Source organism: Xyrauchen texanus, chromosome 20 (assembly GCF_025860055.1).
Source record: "Xyrauchen texanus isolate HMW12.3.18 chromosome 20, RBS_HiC_50CHRs, whole genome shotgun sequence".
Classification (NCBI taxonomy): domain Eukaryota; kingdom Metazoa; phylum Chordata; class Actinopteri; order Cypriniformes; family Catostomidae; genus Xyrauchen; species Xyrauchen texanus.
Window position 1 is genome coordinate 21,454,592 of NC_068295.1, and position 20,417 is coordinate 21,475,008.

General features: G+C 39.4%; 1 protein-coding gene across 1 annotated transcript; it reads right to left on the reverse strand.

Annotated features, from left to right (window-relative positions):
- Positions 1 to 1,503: 1,503 nt before the first annotated feature.
- bag3 (BCL2 associated athanogene 3) lies at positions 1,504 to 10,114 on the reverse strand. Its single transcript, XM_052151153.1, has 4 exons — positions 9,830 to 10,114; positions 4,764 to 5,069; positions 3,707 to 3,994; positions 1,504 to 3,413 (listed from the first exon to the last, which is right to left on the reverse strand). The coding sequence occupies exons 1-4, from the start codon at positions 10,019 to 10,021 to the stop codon at positions 2,712 to 2,714; spliced, it is 1,488 nt and encodes a 495-aa protein (XP_052007113.1). The 5' UTR covers positions 10,022 to 10,114; the 3' UTR covers positions 1,504 to 2,711.
- Between the last annotated feature and the right edge of the window lie 10,303 nt (positions 10,115 to 20,417).

Consider the following 20,417-nt stretch of genomic DNA (forward strand, 5'->3'; position numbering starts at 1 on the left):
TATGATATTGCTGATACTGTTTTAATGTTTGTAAAAAAATATTTTATCAAAATCAAACAATCTATGGCCCTGTGGGTATAAATAGGTTCAAATTATGAATTCAAATATAATGTAGATGCTGTTGATATAAAACCTACTGCTAGCTAGACGTTTTTCTTATTTGAACATGATGGTAATTCTTCATTTTGTTTGTGAATATGGATTTTTATTATTTAATTGATTTGCTTACAGAAACCAGATGGGAATTTTTCATGATTCTTACAAATTGTGATGCATTTTATGCTGCTAAAGTCCAAACTTAGAGAGCATGATAGTAGCCTATAACACAGTAAGTACTATATAATAATAATAGTTATAATTCCTTCAAGGTTCCCACACCTTATGACCGGTGAATTTCCTGACTAGCCCATGACATTTCCAGACCGGAGTCTAAGGATTAAAAAAAATTATAAGAATTTTATTGCACTCACAAAGGAGAAATGTCTAGTCAATGAACAATTAAACATTTGAAAAATTAGAATTATTATAGAATTTTCTTTTTAATAAATTAGTAAATAAAATCTACAAATCCAGGATTGGATATCAAATTTTATAATTCCTTGATATTTCCAGGTTTTTCATGATTGTGGGAACTAGGGCTGCACAATTAAAAATGTTCTTACAATTACAGATGCCGCAATTAATGGAATATCCTGGGTTAAATAGAAGTTAAGCTCAATTAACAGCATTTGTGGCATATTATTGATTACCACAGTATAGATAAAAGCACTCACACAAACAAGTAAGTGCTTTTATAAAACCATACGCTTTATATTTCTGTCTTTAAACCCTCCACAAATTGGCCCCATTCACTTCCACTGTAACCCAGATTTTTTATTTTCTTTTTTAGAAAAGGAGGGACGAGTCGAAATTATTTTTGGCATTATGGCACAAATGCTGTCAAATGAGCTTAACTTGTATTGAACCCAGAATAGTTCTTTAACTAATCTTGTAAAGTGTCAATTACATCACTCCATGTAGATCTACTCCCATTGTGTCAAAATGTTATGGTCCATTGTATATATGAAAGCAAAGTCAAACGTTTGTAGATTATTCTAAAGGCATATCAGTAATGCTCACTTTCTGTGTTTAATTTATTCAAAGTTTGAATAACACTTTTGTTTTCCATGCAATTAAAATAATTAAGCAATTAAGGAACAGTATAGCTTGTTTTGAACGTGAAGCCTACACATAAAGAATAAGGCAAGCAATTGCCCCACACTAAATTCTATTAATTGAAATGAATAATCACAATTGCAATATCATGAGAAATAATCGATAAATGTGATTTTTGTCATAATCGTGCAGCCCTAGTGGGAACCCTATGCTTTAATTTCCAGTTTGTATGGACAAGTATGTTGCAGCATGAGCAGACAGTGCCAATGTATGTTGAATACTGGAATTATCCTATGTGTTCTTTTTTAAATGTGGTTGTAAATTAGAAATCATGCAATTTAATGTCAGCACAGTGCTTTATTATATTTATTTGCAGTCATGCTTATGTGACCAAATGATGTCTACATTTTAACAAACTGCAAATAACCAAGCTGGGAACACTGGACATTGCATACTATTTCACAAAACAGACTTTGCAACCGGTTCTGATTGCTTTTTGCACTACATCAGAGCTAGTAACGAGTCAGAGATAAATTAAAAAGTCTCACAACAGTATTTTAAACTGAATTTAGCTGACACATTATACAAAGTAACTTTTAGTACAGCATTTGCTAGTCCCCCTTGAGCAAATTTGGGCTCAAGGGGACAATGGTGATCGAACAGGATTGTTATTTCTGTACCTCGCCATTTCACGACTCACCCCAACTTTGGACTGGAACCTGAATGCTTTTACAAACCAAGTTCTTAACCATAAGGCCACAACATGCATGATAGTTCTATGAGTGTCATTTATTTTCTTTTAGATTCTACATATTTATGGAGATGTGGAACATTCTTACTGTTGTAAATGTTGATTTTGACACAGAAAAATAGAATAAAAATATAGTATTATTTGTAACACTGTCATTCAACAAATAACAATACTGACAAGCCTTCAGACCATCACAGGCAATTCTGTCAGTTAAAAGCTCACACTCATCAATTACTTATTGTCTTGTATGTTCAAATGTTTATATTCAAAGTGTCAAGAATAGACAAGGCATTCATTTTTATATAAAACAGAAAACCTTCACATTTCAAAACCAAAATGAGAGCCTTTACAGACTCATTTAAGATGAATGTCCTTTCTCTTAGCCCACACATGAAAGTGTTTAGAATTGTTTTAGAATTGTCAAATTGTTTTCACGTTGATAGCCCACTACTTCAAAAACATAATATGTTCTTAAGGAATATAGGCATTTTGTCATTTATTCTACACTGTAAAAAATATAAATTTTAGAAGGTTAAAATATTTTTGTCTGGTTCAAGGCCTCTTCTTCATGTATGTCTTTGAATAAAACTTGTCACCACCATGTCTGTGCTACAAGACACTGGCATGATGAGATTCAACAACAGCGGCATCACATAACAGCACACATGATTGCACTCAGTAAACATATCACATGTTAGATCATTTCCAACATAAAACTTCAATTATTTTTGCATGCAACTCATTGCACAAGTAAAAACAAAAATGGGGATTTGATTACAGTAGTGTTCCTCTCCAAATTGTGCAATTATGATATATCTTTTGCCTTCTCTGTGTTGGCCCGGTCAATCATACTCAGCTCTCCTTTCTGGGTTGGGTTATTAGCCTCAGGGTAGATATCACCACCCACTCCTTCTAACTGCTCACCAAACATCTCCAGTTCTTCTAGAATGGTCTGAACTCTACGAACGCCATACCTCCGAGCTTGACGCACATCTATGCGACCTTCAGGGTCTACAGAATCCAGAGCAAGCAGTTCTTTGGTCAACATCTCCTCCAGCAACATGTATCGCTTATCATTCTTCTTCCCATCGAAACATTTAACCTCTTGTGCTATTTTCTCCACACGTTCCAATATCTGCTGCACTTTGATCAGTCCTGGGTGACTCAGATCTTGTTCCAAAGTCTCCTCAGGCTGAACTTGTGGAGGAGGAACCTCTTGAGGTGTTTGAGGGGAAGCTGGTTCCTGGGGTTCTGGTGCTGAAGGAACTTGGATGGTGATATTGGGTGTCTCTGATACATGCGTTGGCAGCTGTACAGGTTGTTGTGCTTTTGTTGGAGGTGTTTGTGTAGGTTGTTGGTGGTGTTGTTGTACTACCGGGTGATGTGTGGGCTGTGGCACATCACTCACTCTCTGCATAGGGATCTCAACTGAAGAACATCTGATGGTTTCTTCAATGGGTTGTTCAGCTTTAGGTGGTATCCCTGTGTTTCCAATCTGTTGCTGGCTCTGGCAATGTTAACAAATTCACTTTAGTTTAAAACAAATTAAAACAAATCTAAGAGAAAAAATTACTTCTGAAATTACATTCTTTTATTTTTTGTATTATGACTTCAGTCAATATTATAGAATTGATGATACAGTACAAGTGCTAGATGCATGTGCAAGCTGATGGCTTATATTCTTATTACTTAATTTTCTTTTAGTTTATTTTACTTTAATATATTTTTCAATGCACACTTTGAGCATTTGTTGATCAAGACCTAATAATTATAGCTTTAAGTGCTCTTTACCACACTTACCTGTGGTCTCTCTCCCATGATCTGAGACCTGACTGGAGACTGGGCCCTTATGAAGTTGGGACTGGCAGCGCGATTCTGTTGTATCTGAATGGGCATTTGTTCATGGTAGATTGGGATTTTTTCTCGTCTGGGATGAGAACTTTGACTAGGCTGGCATTGTAAGGCCCCTCCTAAATTCTCATGTATTACTGGAATGGAAATGTAGCCTGCCCGGAGGCCTGTGTTGCTAGGTCGGGTCTGTTGATGAAGGCCACTACTTGGTTGGTGTGTCCCCTGTGGTTGATGAACCTGAGGCAAAGAAAAATGCAATACAAAACTTGATTTTGGAAGCAGCCACAACACTTTTATTTCGACAGGCATGATTTAAATCCCCATTATACACGGGGAAGGGTTGACACACCAATGTGAAGTGCCATTGTAAATACAGAAAAAAATATCAATCAGAAATAATGTATTATATGCATAGCACAGCAACTTTTAACAGGTTTCATATTTTTTTCTCTTCAAATACAGAACGCTGGAGAACTATGCATTTCTATATGCAGTATATTTAAGAGTTTGTTAATTACAAAATCATTTTCCAAATATAAATTTAACAAAAGAGTAAATTTACACACAATACAGTCAAACACAGCCAGGGTATTTCTATTTCTTTTCCAGTCAATCGCCATTACCAAATAATAATCAGTTCATCAAGATTGCACATAAAAAGTGTAGAGTAATTTACTTTATAATACTTTAGAACTTAGCTTTACATACGACTATATTGACTATAAGTATTTCCATTACTTTTCAATCACATTTTAAGATTTTATTATTTTAAATAACTTTTTCAGGCCTAGAAATCAGTATCACACTTTTAAAAACCCTGACATTTCCAGGTTTTTCATGACTGTTGGAACCCTGCATAGTAAATATATTCATATGAACCCTAAGCAATGAATACATTGTCTAAAAGACTTTTTTCACCTCAACGAACTATTAAAACAAAGTCCAATTAATAATGAGTGCTTGCTTCGGCAGCACATCAACTAAAATTGGAACATAATGATCTTACCTCAGGTCCATGTGAAGCAGGTGAGCAAGACAAACATGCTTCTGATGGAGCCTGCACTGGAGATCTAGGCCGACAGTATGCTGATGGGGTAGGGGAAGGTGTTCGGCCATCTGTTCTCAAATTCTGCTGCACTGCTGGATGGATGTATGAGAAACTTGGATACTGCAGCCTGGGTTCAGCATTTTCATGGGAGACAGGGATGGTGATGTAGCCCTGGCGTAGTGTTGGCTGCCTCATCTCTTGAAAAAAGGTTTTGTGCATGTCCTCAGGAGATTCTGAGGACATAGGGGGGCCATTTGAAAAAATCTGGGGAGAAAAATGCATAATATAAAATTAGTAACAGTTGTTTTACCAAATGGACTTTAAAAGGAATTCTGTTTAGACTTGTTGACTGATATATTTGCTCATTTTTGTTAAATAATTTGTTAACATAATTGTTCAACTAGTTGTACAGAAGAAATATTGCTAGTAACGCTTCAACATTTAACATTTGTCTGACATAGGGAAATACCAAATGTGTCATGTAAACTGTACATTGCATCCATATACATATATGTTAGTATTTGTCCAACATATATGTTATGTACCCTGTTCAACACATGTTTGATCAACATTGGTCACTTCTAATTATGTGGTGAGTTCAAAGGTCTTGTTCTGCTAAAGTATTTAGTAGCTATTCGCCAAATTGTTTAGCAGGAGAAAACAAATTAAGAAAGCATGTGGTTGACAAGTTACAAGAGGGGACAAAGCACAGAGAAACATTTTTAACAGCAAAATTATTCCAGTAGCATTTTCACTAGAGCACGGTTCGGCACGGTCCGATTACAAACATCCTCCACATGGATTTCTCAGCACGGTTAGCTGGTGAAATGGTTTATGTGGCGACTCATGATTGTCAATTTGCCAATGCCAAGGTAACTCTAGGTTGGCCAATACATCATTTTCTTACACACTATTTTGGTCAGGGAGGTAGATTACGCTAGCTGGCTCATTAAAATGCATATAATATATCAATATATTGTTCATCTAATATTTTGTCAGAAAATGTCCTTTTCAGCTGGGAACTTTTACCTTTCTGTGTGTTTGTGTCTGTGGAATCCACAACCCTTAGAGCAAATGATGGTAAACCTCTTGCCTTTTTCTTTTTGCTTTCCTTTTTGTGCCATCAGACGTGACTTTTCAGTGCTTTTGCAGAGTTAAGACTAGATGGGAAAGCAGTCCTAACTGAAATATGTAATCATCCTCCATAGCGCATGTTTACCTCTCACTTGTTTCCCAAGGAGAACCATTCGACCCGATGATAGAAAGTGGCATAACATTTGGCCAAAATTATTTTAAGTCAGATATAATGGTTTATCAAATAAAAGAGACCATGTTAAGTTTTCGGAGCAAGAAAGCAGCTTAGGGCCGGAGTGGATAATAAGAAGTACTGGGAGAATTCCCGGTGGGCCATTCAAAAATTGGGCTGGCAGATCTGCATGTTGATTAATAAACTTTCAATCATGTGTGTTGCATAACAGTTGCCAACCATCCATATATCCCGGTATATAAAGGATCAGAATTGCATTCCGTTTTATAGCATACGCCGTCTCTACCGTATTTTATTATCGAAACACTGGCTGTTGTGGAATTTACTTGACAGCAGGGAAAGGATCAAGGTAGATCCAGAGAAAACAGATACTATTAGCTGAATGAATAAACGTTATTTATGTATCAGATCATAACAAATTCAATACTGACAGTTCTCTTAATCTTAATCAGTTAATCTCAGAAATTCTTATTCCTTACATTGCAGAATGAAAATAAAAATATTTTCTACTGTCACAAAATAAAAATATACTTTAAGTAAATTAATACAGATGCAACAGCACGACACAGCATGACACAGTATGAAAATAATGCGACTTTTACAGCTCAACAAAACAAACTGCACAGAGTGCCTTCAATATTGTATTATGCGCTTAAACCCGAGACAGTAACCATATTGCCGGTGTCCATAACATTAACATTCCAAGTAAAAGAAAAGCAGATATGTAATTTTTTGTCTTTTTTCCACTCTTATTGATGCAATTTGTCTTTTCTTTTTTTAATGGGATGTAAAAATGTTAAGACTTCAGTAAGATTCTTGAGCTTCAATGAGGTTCCGTTTTATTGCTGCAATGTTAATTAAAATGTCAAAAATACAAAGCACAAAAAAATTTAATTTTGTGTCTATAAATCTTGAAATATTTATGTACAGTTAGTGTTCTTTCGTGTTAATATTTGCCAAGAATTTTAAATACACAACATTAAATTTCACTTATTTTTACAACAGATGCAATGAAGTCTTTTGTCAGAAAACTCAAATCTAAGTGATTTAAACTTAAATTCTAAATGCCATTTGTGGTATAATACAGGGGGAGCATTTAATTTTCTAGTAATTGCATATATTGTATTTTTTTTTTAATGTTGTCTTGGCTGTCTTGGACATGAAATTCCCATTCTCTGGCTGAATATCAGTCCTAATCTGGCCCTGAAGCAGCGAATGTAGATGTGTTTGCTATTTTGTGAAAGATTAACTCTCCACAATCAGTAAAATGAAAATTATAGGATTGTTAAATATAACACAATATATAACACAGTAAGCCCTTAATTTAAATCTTGTCAAACATTAGAAGTGATCAAACAGAACATTAATCTCATTCACAATCTAAAATATAGAAAACCCTGTAGTGCTTGACATCTCATCAATGTTTTCAATTAACTTTGAACTAAAAGTCACTCTTGTATTATAAATAGTTACTCCATATGACCTTCTGTCACATTCTTTGAAGTGATTTACTGTATTTTACACAAGCTAAATTGTTCATGTTAAGTTTCACATCATTGTTAAGTTGTAGGCTTTTACAACTAGTCATACTCAGTCATATGTGAATTTCACCCACTGTAAATATTTTTGCAATGTAATTGTATCTTTTATTTTATCGTTACTTTATATAAACATTTTAATGGTATATACAAATAGCTTATTGCCAGCAGTTGCATCTGACCTACTTGATTCTGGGTTTTAATCACTGTTTCAATATCATACAACAAGCTCAATCCAGAACAGACATGTAGAGTTCAGCTTTAATGTGGCCATCTCCTCTCCTCATCTGTTTGACATGCAAAGGTCAGTCCACCCTCTCTCAATGACGAGGCATTCCAGGATCAACCATGCAACATGAGTGGGTAAAAACTCTTTGCACAGCAACTGTTGAGATTGGGTTACAGCAGGTTATACCGTATATATGCTGCCATTTCTAATGCAATGACTCACTCTAGGTGTGTGTCACAGGCATACAAGCATTTTTCAATGGGTTCCTGTGCTGTTGACACAGAAGCTTAAAATATTCTTTGTGAGGAGGAGGGCCTACCTTACTCATAAATGTAAATCAGTGATACAGACACAATAAATATCAAACAAGATACAGTCACAAACATGTTGTCATTAAAGGACTATTCTGGGTTCAATACAAATTATGGTCAATCAATGTTGATTACCACAAAAATGTATTTTGGCATGCCCCTCTTTTTCTTTAAAAAAGCAAAAATCTGGGTTACAGTGAGGCACTGGAAGTGAATGGGGACCAACGGTAAATGTTAAAATACTCACTGTTTCAAAAGTATAGCCACAAGATGTAAACAATATATGTGCTAACATGATTTAAACGTGATAAAATCGATAACTAAACTTTTGTGTAAAGTTATAGCTAATTTTACAACTTTGTTGCCATGACCATGTAATGTCAAACCCTAAAACCCTAAAAAATCATCTTCACAGCTCAAATACAGTAAACAGAAGAATTTATATAAGTGCTTTTATAAAAATGTTAAAACAAATCTGCATTTAAACCTTCCCAAAATTGCCCCCCTTAACATCCATTGTAAGTGCGTCACTGTAACATAATTTTTTGCATTATTTAAAGAAAAGACGGAAAGAGTGGAAAGAATTGTTTTGTTCTAATCAACATAATGCCACAATTGCTGTCGATTGATCTGAACTTGTTTTGAACCAATCCTTTCCTAATTTGACATCCATATTTGACAACTTTATTATTTAATGTTTCCAATGTTATTACACACTAATTGTCAGTCTGTGATTCCAAGTGTAGTACTAAATCAATTCAAAACATACTATTCTATGGTTATGTATAATAATGGTTAGGTATATATGACCTCCTGTCCTCTACTTTTTTTTTAACACAGAGAAGCCAAAAGTTGTTCCCAGTTTATCTCCTGGCAGCTGTGTCTTTCCAGTAGACTCTTGGTGACACTAACTTCGGACAGTGTTGATCTGTTTAATGAAAGATGCCAACTGGCAAGCCCAGTGTCCTCCCACCCCCATTATGAACATCATGCTTAGAGGAACGTTTTGACACTTTTGGTGCAATTCAATTGTGTAACATCTTAATTTTACGTGCCAAGTTTCAACTTTGAAACCCATTCATTTGGGAAACACAGAATCAGTGAGTGGGTGGATCTTCCTCAAATCCCATGTAAGGGAAACTTTCAGGGACGTTGTTAGTGCTTTGCAGTTCCAGGGATGTTGAGAACAAGCGCAGTCTGAGTAGTTCTTGAGGCTTTAAATAAACATTGTGTAGTCGTTCTAACACTCTGAGGCATCACATATGACTGCAGTGCGTCATACACCAATCACTCCAGCTGAGATCATGACAAAAATATATTTCGGATGGTTATTTCAGTTGTGACTGCGATTTTCGCACGAACTAAAGCGAATATCAAGTGCGTGGTGGTTGCTCTTCACCAAACACTGGCCTGTCCGTGTCTGCTCGAGCAGGATTTATATGTCATGAGTGGGATCGTTGCCTACGCACTCAACAACATTGTCCTTTTCGATGAAACGCCCTCGTAAAATATTAAAACCCAAAGTAAATATTAAACGAGCCATATAAAAACAAAACATCTACCCCGCCAAGATGACACCAGTTATAAACTTGAGGAATGTGTCCAACTAAAACCGATCAGCGACTTGACAGCGCAACTTACTGCGAAATCGAGATTTTGCCTTGTCTTGTCTGTCTTACCTTTTTCGTGTCATGCCTCGGATCATTCCACGTCGTTGTGCGATTGTTGTGATCCACAAAAAACGGCCACCCTGTATGAGGGTCAATTTTTATCTCCCACCCGGGTGGTAGAGGATCGTTAGTTGACATCGTTTCGACTGGAGACAGTGTTTTCATACTCTGATATTGCTTCGGTGCCGAATATTGTGCCATTACAAGCGCCTACAGACTCTTTAAAGGATCCGTTTGATGACGTACTGTAAATGGGGAAGGGTTTCTCGAAGCAGCGATGTCCCTCTCTCAAGACTACCGAGAAAGTTCTAAAGCTGAGGGTTAACTGTAATGCCCACGTGTGTGACCAAAAATTACCCCCTTGACCCCCACCAGTTTACTGGACTGAGCCCACTTGTTGCACTCATTGTCAAACTACCAAACAGAAAGAATTGATGCATTTCAAGGCTTAAAGAACATTAATATTCCCCCATTTTGGTTTCATATAATTTGGACTATACTGTATGTGGAAATATGGCTATATAGCTTGGCTGGATTTTCATTTGTATTTTAGTTACCACGTGTTTGAATTAATATATTTAAACAACTCTACCTTTTTGTGTACACTATCCAATAAAACAAATCATTTTTTGGTGATTTTAATTTATACTCTACATAGCTTACTCTCAAAGAGCAAAATCTAGCCACTGAAATATTTTAGAAGGAAATAGAAATTTCTTTGACTTAAGATTTTATTGATTTAATTTACTTCTCTAGGCCCGGAAACCACCGTTTAAAAATCCTGGATGTTTCCAAGGGAACACTGAAAATCAGGGTCAGAAATTTAGGGGGGCTCAGGTACAAAATGCCAAAAAAAAAAAAATAAATATTGCCTTATTACAAAAATGTAATAAATTATCTTGTTTTTTTGTTTATAACATTGGTTCTTAATATTCTATTATAGTCCTAGTAATATATATCCCTAGTAATACATACCGAATAAAATATACATTGATGTTGATTTCATTAATAGGAAATCAATAAATTCTTAAAAAAAATGATTTGACATAAACAGATGAGAAACAGTTTGTTTTAAATGTTTAGAAAAAATTACACCCACATTAGGTAAAAAATGACCCCAAAGATCTAATCCAAGGAGCAAATATTCCCCCCAATATGTAACAGGGTAATTCATGGTATTTGTTAATAATATTTCAGTTCCCCAGAATTTTTAAAGCAGTGGTTCACTAAAATGAAATGTTGAAAGCTTTTTACAAGATGTTGATATTTCCTAATTAAAATAATTATTGCATTAAAATAATCTTTATCATGAAATAACTTTTTCTATCTATCCTCCTTGATGCACATTACTAAATTTGTATCTAGAAAAAAACATATAAAATGTGCACACTGTCTACAGTATAATTTGTCATTAATGTAAACATTTATATTCTTTTTCTTAGAAAAATGCATACATTTTATAAAAACCAGGGCCCGTATTCACAAAGATTTTTATCTTACCACTAGGAGTTCTTCAAAGAGTTCCTAGCAAGGAGTTTTTGTTTAAAACCTATTCACACAAAAAGAGCAAGTTTTAGTAAGGAAATCTTGAACTTGTTTCTATGGATGACTTCATGTTTTATTAACGCACTCTTTTAAATCGCCCTCAGTGACTGGTAGACAGGGAACAGCTATTTGTTAGCTAAGAAAATCAACATACAGACAGACAGACAGACAGACAGACAGACAGACAGACAGACAGACAGATAGATAGATAGATAGATAGATAGATAGATAGATAGATAGATAGATAGATAGATAGATAGATAGATAGATAGATAGATAGATAGATAGATAGATAGATAGATAGATAGATACAAGCCTCTGGAGGCAGTGTTATGATCTGGGGGTGCTTCAATTGGTCAGGTCTAGGCTCAGCAAAGTTATGTGGCAATAAAATGACGTCAGCTGACTACCTGAATGTACTGAATGACCAGGTTATCCAGGTAATTAATGGATTTTTTCTTCCCTGGCGGCAGAGGAATATTTTAGGATGACAATGTCAACATTTATCAGGCTCAAATTGTAAACGGGTGTAAACATTTTCACACATGAATTGAACCAATTGAATGTTTTTGGGATGTGCTGGAGAAGACTTTAAAGAGTGGTTCGACTCTCCCGACATCAGTACAAGATCTCAGCCAAAAATGAATGCAACTCTGGATGGAAATAAATGTTGTGACATAAGGCTGCCAAAACAATGCCATGACGAATGCGTGCCGTAATCAAAACCAAAAGCGGGCCAACAAAATATTAGCGTATGCAACTTTTTTGGGGATTCTGCTGATGAATGAAAGAAATTCTCAATTCATCCATGCTAAACGGTTTCATTTTGGAGATTTTAAAACCTTTACCTCCGGTGTAGGCCTATCTGGGTTTCTCCAGTTTTGGGAGAGGTAACTGCATCAATAATGAAAACGACCTTGTGATTCAGGTGATACCTTTTTTAAGGTCAATGTCAACATTACAATATTTATAATATTATATTATTCAGCAATGTCAACAAAATGGAAAAAATCCCGCGCACTATCCTGGCTAGCAAAAAAGTATAAAAATGTATTCAACAACGTTTTGTTGTATTCAACACCTTTTTTGCTAGCCGGGATAGTTTGCAGGATTTTTTCCATTTTGTTGACATTGCTGAAACTTGTGTCCTATGCACCTATCGATTGCTTCTGAGGTGTGCGAGGTAAGTCGTTTATTAATATTATATTATTAAAATACATCGACTTAATTGTGATTCAGGTGATACCTTTTTAAACGGTCAATGTAATAATGTTCTAATATATAGTATTTTAATGTGGATTGACGACAGCAGCCAGGCTATGGATCTATCGAGTCATAGGGAGTTAGAAATTCTCCACATCTACTTTAAGCGAGGGGAGGGGGTTTAGCAGTCAACTGGTCTATTCGGACTGGGTCGCGGACAGCAGGGAAAAACAATGCCATGGTAACTTCTCCCATTGAAGATATTTCGGCGGCCGCCCAAGTGATCGAGTATTTACCTGCCGAGACAGATTTAATGATAATCTCGCAAACAGCTAAAGACTTCTCATCTGCACTTTCGCGAGTGTGACGAGCTCGCGCTAATGATCTGCTCTTCTCTCTGGCGTGTGCGTTCAACAACTGGGCTTCCTTCGATATTGCGGAGCGCAGACATCAAAACTGATGTGACCAATTTCAATTCTAGTGAGAGTTTTCAAGTTTAAAGTGTTACGGAGATTGTCAATTCAAACCTCTCAAACAGTAGCAGCCCTGACATGCCAAACAGCATTGGAGGAAAAGAGCAACACTGCTATGCGACAAAAAAATTTATAAATACAAAATTAAACACCATCACCTTTACAAATTTGTTTCAGGATTTTACATGAGTAAAAGTAACTGTTATATTTTGACAAAATGTTATAGTTTCTTATGAAATAATCTAAAGGTAGAATCTATTAGACCTCATTTTATATCAACAGTGATAGTTGTAGTTCAAGTTTCAAGATGTGTTTCAGCTAGTATTTATTTTTCATAAATACATAAATTTATTATTATTATTACTATTATTTAAGACTGACCTAACCATGGTAATGAGGAGCCTTTCCTTCTGTGTAATATGTGTATAAATATGTAATATTAGGTAACAAATGAAATAATAATGGGCTCATTTAAGTAAATATGCTCTTCAGTTTTTAAAAGGGGGAGAGAAAACTTCCTGTAGATTTTGTTGTTGACATCATCAACAAAAATAATGTCACTTGATGCATGTCCTTGTACTTGTAACAAACCCCGCTACTCTAGTTCGCTCCGCTTCCTCGAGCTCACACGCTCGCTCCCAATCACCCCCCTCGGGCTCTCACGCTCGCTCCCAATCACCAGAGTATTAGTTTCACCCGCACTCGTCCCAATCACTAGGTTACTCGTTTCACCTGCACCGCTCGTTTTTGCCCCTATATATATCACAACCCTTTCGTTTCACTCTTGTTGGTTATTGTTTAGTTTACCCCTTCGCTTTGCCAGCTCTAGTGTTCCCCTAGCTCCCCTGTCTATTCAAGTAGCTTGTCTTATTCTACTTACCTGTTATACTGATTCTGATTTCCCCGGGTTCGACCTTACGCTTTCCTCGACCACTCTTCTGTAGATTCGCCCCTTTGCCATATCCTGATTCCCCGGCTTCGACCTATCGCTCCCCATTACTACTCTTCTCTGGATTTGCCCTTTTGTACTTTTGCCTGCTCTTTAATAAAAGCAGTTTTCTTTTACATTGTGACTGTCTCTTCTTGTGCAGGTTACAGAATAACCAACCATACAGAAGACAGTCACAATGGAAGCCACGAAGGATTTCCGCAGCTCGCTAGAGCGGATTTGCACGGCGCTTTCTGCCCAAGGATCTACGGTTGGGAAACACGACCAGGCACTCACGGCTCAGGGACAGCAAATACAAGAAATACTGCATACGGTACGTACTATTTCCGATCAGTTTTTACCAGTTCCTCCTGTGTCTGTCCCTGTGCCCGTTGATGTTCCCACCGCATTTCCCAGCGCCGCGAGCTTTCAACCCCCCGAGCGGTTTGGCGGTTTGTCGGAAGCTTGTCAGGGGTTTTTAATGCAATGCACTGTTTATATGACATACCACCCCCTTTTGCGCACTGACAGAGAGAGAGTACATTTTGTTATCTCCCTGCTCTCGGGCAAGGCACGGCAATGGGCCACTGCATTATGGACTGCCGACAGCCCCCTTTTGATGTCGTATGATCAGTTTTGTTTAATCACCCGGCAGCTGGCAGAGATGTAGGCAGCCGCCTCGTGTTTTTAAAACAGGCGTCATGCACAGCCGCTGCCTACGCACTAGATTTCCGCACCCTTGCCGCGGGTAGCGGGTGGAGCGACCCCGCTTTGTTGACGGTCTACCGCCTGTGTTTGAATGACCGGCTCCAAATGGAATTGGCATGCTGAGGAGCATCGCTGTCACTGGAGGACTATATTCAGCTCTCCATCACTGTGGATAACCTGCTTCGGGACCGTGCTTGTGGACGACCCCTCTGTCGTCCACAAGCCTTCTACGGGTCTCAACCCGCCCAAACTCGTTACTCCCGAGCGCTCTTCCACATCCGAGCACATGCAACTTGGTCGCGCTCCACTAACCCAGGCAGAACGAGCTAGACGGTTGACACAGAGCCTCTGCCTATACTGTGGCACCCCAGGTCACCGAATTGACTCATGTCCAGCCGGCCCCCGGCGTTCCCTCTCCAAAAGTCAGGTGAGAACATCTGTCTTTCTCAACGTTACCCAGAAACAAGTCTGCCTCCCAGTAATGTTGAGTTTTAACAATGTCTCTTTTTCTACCCCTGCCCTAGTGGATTCCAGGGCAGCGGGAAATTTTTTAGACGATGGCTTGGTCCAGAAACTATCCATCCCACTCAGTCCGGTCGTGCCACCTCTCAGAGTTAACTCTCTAGATGGGGCACCTCTCGGATCGGGCCTCATTTCCTTCCGGACCATGCCATTGTCCCTCCAAGTGGACTTGTTTCACACGGAGCTCATCCAGTTTTTTATAGTGCACTCACCCAAAGACCCTGTGGTTTTAGGCCACCCCTGGTTAGCACTTCATGACCCCCACATTTCCTGGCGCATGGGGGAGCTGTTGCGCTGGACCAACCACTGTTTATCACACTGTATTTCCCTTCTGGTGTCCTCCACCTCCGTAGAGAGCCCCGAAGTGAGATCCCCTGTCGCCATCCCTCCTGAGTACTCTTCCTACGCTGATGTGTTCGAGAAGACCCAGGTTAGTCTTCCCCCATCGTGGCGTGGACTGCGCCATCGATCTCCTTCCGGGTCCCCACTCCCCAAGAGCCGAGTGTACCCCTTAACATTACCCGAAACCAAGGCCATGGAGGACTACATTGACGAGGCACTCAGTCTAGGCATCATCCGGCCGTCCACCTCCCCAGTGGCGTCCGGCTTCTTTTCGTGGGCAAAAGGACGGCGGGCTTCGCCCCTGCATCGATTACCGGGCCCTAAATAAGGCCACGGTGAAGTTCGCCTACCCCCTACCTCTCATCCAACCGTCCCTCGAGCAGGTCAGTAAGGCGAAGATCTTCACCAAGCTCGACCTCAGGAGTGCATACAACCTTATACGCATCCGCAAGGGGGACGAATGGAAGACTGCGTTCATCACCACCAGGGGGCACTACGAGTATTTGGTGATGCCGTACGGCCTCGCCAACTCCCCTTCAGCGTTCCAGTCGTTTATGAACGACGTCTTCCGAGACATGCTGGACCTCTTCCTCGTCGTCTACTTAGACGACCTTTTAATTTACTCCACCACACTCTCTGAACACACCATCCACGTCTCAAAGGCGTTGCGAGAGCACGACCTGTTCGTGAAGGCAGAGAAGTGTGCCTTTCACCGCCCCTCCGTCTCCTTTTTGGGCTACGTCCTGTCTGCGGGAACAATGGAGATGGAGACCGACAAAGTCGCCGCAGTCCTATCCTGGCCCGAGCCTAGTATGCTCAAGGAGCTCCAACGGTTCCTGGGTTTCGCCAATTATTACCGCCGTTTCATTAGAGACTTCGGCAAGATCGCCGCGCCCCTCACGTCTCTCACACGAGGCAACCCGAAGTTCCTCACCTGGAACGCACCCGCCCAGCAGGCCTTCCAGGCCCTAAAGGAGGCCTTCACGACCTCCCCAGTCCTTCGGCAGCCCGACCCCACTCTCCCGTTCGTGGTAGAGGTAGATGCCTCAGAGGTAGGGGTGGGAGCTGTACTCTCCCAACCACACGGGACACCCGCTAAACTATACCCATGTGCGTTCTACTCTCATAAGCTGTCCTCCCCCGAACAGAACTACGACGTCGGGAATAGAGAGCTGCTGGCCATCAAGCTGGCCCTAGAGGAATGGCGCCATTGGCTGGAGGGCTCTAGGTTCCCCTTTGTCGTTTTCACCGACCACAAGAACCTAGAGTATCTCCGCGCAGCCAAGAGGTTGAACCCTCAACAGGCCAGGTGGGCGATGTTCTTCACCCGGTTTAACTTTTCCGTTACTTTTCGTCCGGGCTCCCAGAACCTCAAGGCGGACGCACTCTCTCGCCTTTTCAACCATGGCTCGGAATCTCCTGAGTCGGAGACAGTTCTCCCCACGTCGTGCGTTGTCGCACCCGTTCGGTGGGAACTGACGGAGGCCATCATGCAGGCTCAAGGCGACGAGCCAGCACCTCCTCAAACCCCCCCCAACAAGATGTATGTCCCCACCATTATTTGCCCTCAGCTGATGCAGTGGGTTCATACTTCCCTTTGTTCTGGCCACCCGGGGATTACCCGTTCCACCGAGCTACTCGCTAGGAGACATTGGTGGCCCTCACTCAAGGACGACGTCCACGACTACGTCCTTTCGTTTCCGGTCTGTGCCCAGTCCAAAACACCTCGTCACCTTCCCGCAGGACTCCTCCAACCGTTACCTATCCCTGACCGACCATGGTCCCACATCGCCATGGACTTTATTACCGACTTGCCCCCCTCCGACGGCCGGACCGAGATCCTTGTGGTAATAGACCGTTTCTCCAAAATGTGCCGCCTGATTCCCCTACCCGGGTTACCCAACGCGACACAACTGGCCGACCACATGATCACCCACATCTTCCGAAACTTCGGTATTCCCGAGGAGATCACTTCGGATCGGTGTACCCAGTTCACGTCTCGCTTCTGGCGGACCTTCAGTGACAGACTGGGTATCCAACTCAACTTCTCCTCGGGATACCACCCCCAGACCAATGGCCAGACCGAGCGTCTCAACCAGGAGATTGGCAGGTACGAGAACAGTCGTGGGTACGGTCGAGAGATGTCCTGGATCAAGCTCTCAAGCTAGACTACCATCGCCAGTATCCCGATCGTCCCGCACCGCTTCCCAGAGGTTGCGCTCCTCGCAACCGAGCACGGCCGTCCGGAGCCGTCCCTAGCAGAGGGGGGAGTACTGTAACGAACCCCGCTCCTCTAGTTCGCTCCGCTTCCTCGAGCTCACACGCTCGCTCCCAATCACCCCCCTCGGGCTCTCACGCTCGCTCCCAATCACCAGAGTATTAGTTTCACCCGCACTCGTCCCAATCACTAGGTTATTCGTTTCACCTGCACCGCTCGTTTTTGCCCCTATATATATCACAACCCTTTCGTTTCACTCTTGTTGGTTATTGTTTAGTTTACCCCTTCGCTTTGCCAGCTCTAGTGTTCCCCTAGCTCCCCTGTCTATTCAAGTAGCTTGTCTTATTCTACTTACCTGTTATACTGATTCTGATTTCCCCGGCTTCGACCTTACGCTTTCCTCGACCACTCTTCTGTAGATTCGCCCCTTTGCCATATCCTGATTCCCCGGCTTCGACCTATCGCTCCCCATTACTACTCTTCTCTGGATTTGCCCTTTTGTACTTTTGCCTGCTCTTTAATAAAAGCAGTTTTCTTTTACATTGTGACTGTCTCTTCTTGTGCGGGTTACAGTACTGGAAAACCATGAACAAAACTATGTAATATAAAAGGAAATGCAACCCAGGATACATTAAATACAGGTTATGTTTGATCTATGGCAGGTCGACCTTGATTTCCAATGTAAAATCTGTCCTGAAGCAAAACCAGTTGAGAACCACTGAGTTAAAGGTACAGACAGGAGCAGTATATGTTAATTATTAATAATCATAGGACATTACTACAAAAGCTCACACAGCTGATGTTATTTTTCATTTAGTAGTTAATTTAACATGTTATGCTAACATGTAAACTAACATGCTTTAGTTAAATAACATGTTATAGTTACATGCTATGTTTTATCATGTTTATAATTCTGTTTATTATAATTCTGTTAGCTTTCTTATTTTTTATATTTATTTTATTTTCAAAAGGGAGACTTTTTTTAACACTTACTTCAATAAAATAAATGGATTCAAGTTTCAATTATAATAAAGTGTTTGCTCAAAAATAAATAGATAAATAAAATAACCCTTCTGTTATCACTGATAATAGTAATTGTGTAATACCGTATACCGTGATATTTTCTGAGACTGTTATCATACCGTGAAAATCTCATACCGTTGCAACCCAAGCCCAGGCAACAAAGTTTTGTACCTCAATCTGTATTCAACCCCGTCACACCAGCCATTTTCAACCCATACAAATTTTGGTTCCACCCATTATGAACCAGAAGTGATATCATTATTCAACAGCATAGTGTACAAACAAATAAGAAATATCATAATTTGTATTTATATTTTGAAGTGAATTATAGTCTGATGGGTCTCGTCAAGCCCATGCAACTCAACCCCATCACATGAAATTAAGATATTAAATACTTTTCATGTACTGATATTTTAATCTATAAAAATACATAGAATATATAAATTTCATGCATGTGGTCTTCTGTCCTAAAACACACGAGGAACAGTGGCCATTTTGAGCATAAAAACACAATGTCACACACAACCTTGTCGAGTAATTCACTATATTTATGAATATTGACAAAAATATGGAATAGTCAATATATAATAAATTACAAATTCTATATATTTACTTCAATGAAACATGGTGTTAAAAATATGTGAGTTCAAGTAGCCTAGTTGTGGGAGATTTGTGACAAGGTTGAGATGAGTATGATAATTTTGTATAATTAAGATGGGTACACAATTATCAATTAATGTATTGTTTGCTGAGTACAGCCTGACATGTTTAGGGCTAGCACAAAAAAGTTGGGGTTTAATACATTTGAATAAACAATGAGACCACAGACAATCTGACTTGTTGTAGCCTTATCACATAAAAATAAGAAAACTGTCATAAATGTTATATTTGTAGTAATTTATAGCAGTAATTTGTAGTAATTTAGCCCCACAGCCACCACCATTGTGTCCTTGAGCAAGGCACTTAACTCCAGATTGCTCCAGGGGGATTGTCCCTGTAATAAGTGCACTGTAAGTCGCACTGTAATTCGCTTTGGATAAAAGCGTCTGCCAAATGCATAAATGTAAATGTAAATGTAATTAAATTGGTATGAGAGACACATGATCGGTCAGTAGATCATTATTTTATAACAAGTATTGTGTAGAATCATTTTCAAACCATTTTGTCTGTGACAGGGTTGAGAACAAAAGGTGTCCAAATCAGAAACAAATAGATAGATATATTATATCGATATAATAGAATATATGCCTGTGGTGGGATAATATGATTTGTTGGAGGTTTATTATGTGCCTAATGTAAAATTCCATGTTAAAATATAACAGAATCCCAGGAATGACCCTAAAGTTAATGTCTAAGACAGCTGGTAACTTTAATTTACTATCTTACATTTATTTTATTTTTTTTGCTCTTCAATGAGTTTAGAGAGTTTTTGCCCTAGGAATTGAACTTGGTGATGAAATTTTGACTTTTACAATGCCTTCTTTAACACTTGTACATCAATTTAAAAAATCTACTCAGAGGTCCTAAGAGGACAAAAACGTCTGCGGGAAAAAACTGCCATAATAATATTATATATTAATATTATTTTCCACATTCAATAAGTTAATATTTTAACCAACATCAGTCCTGATCATA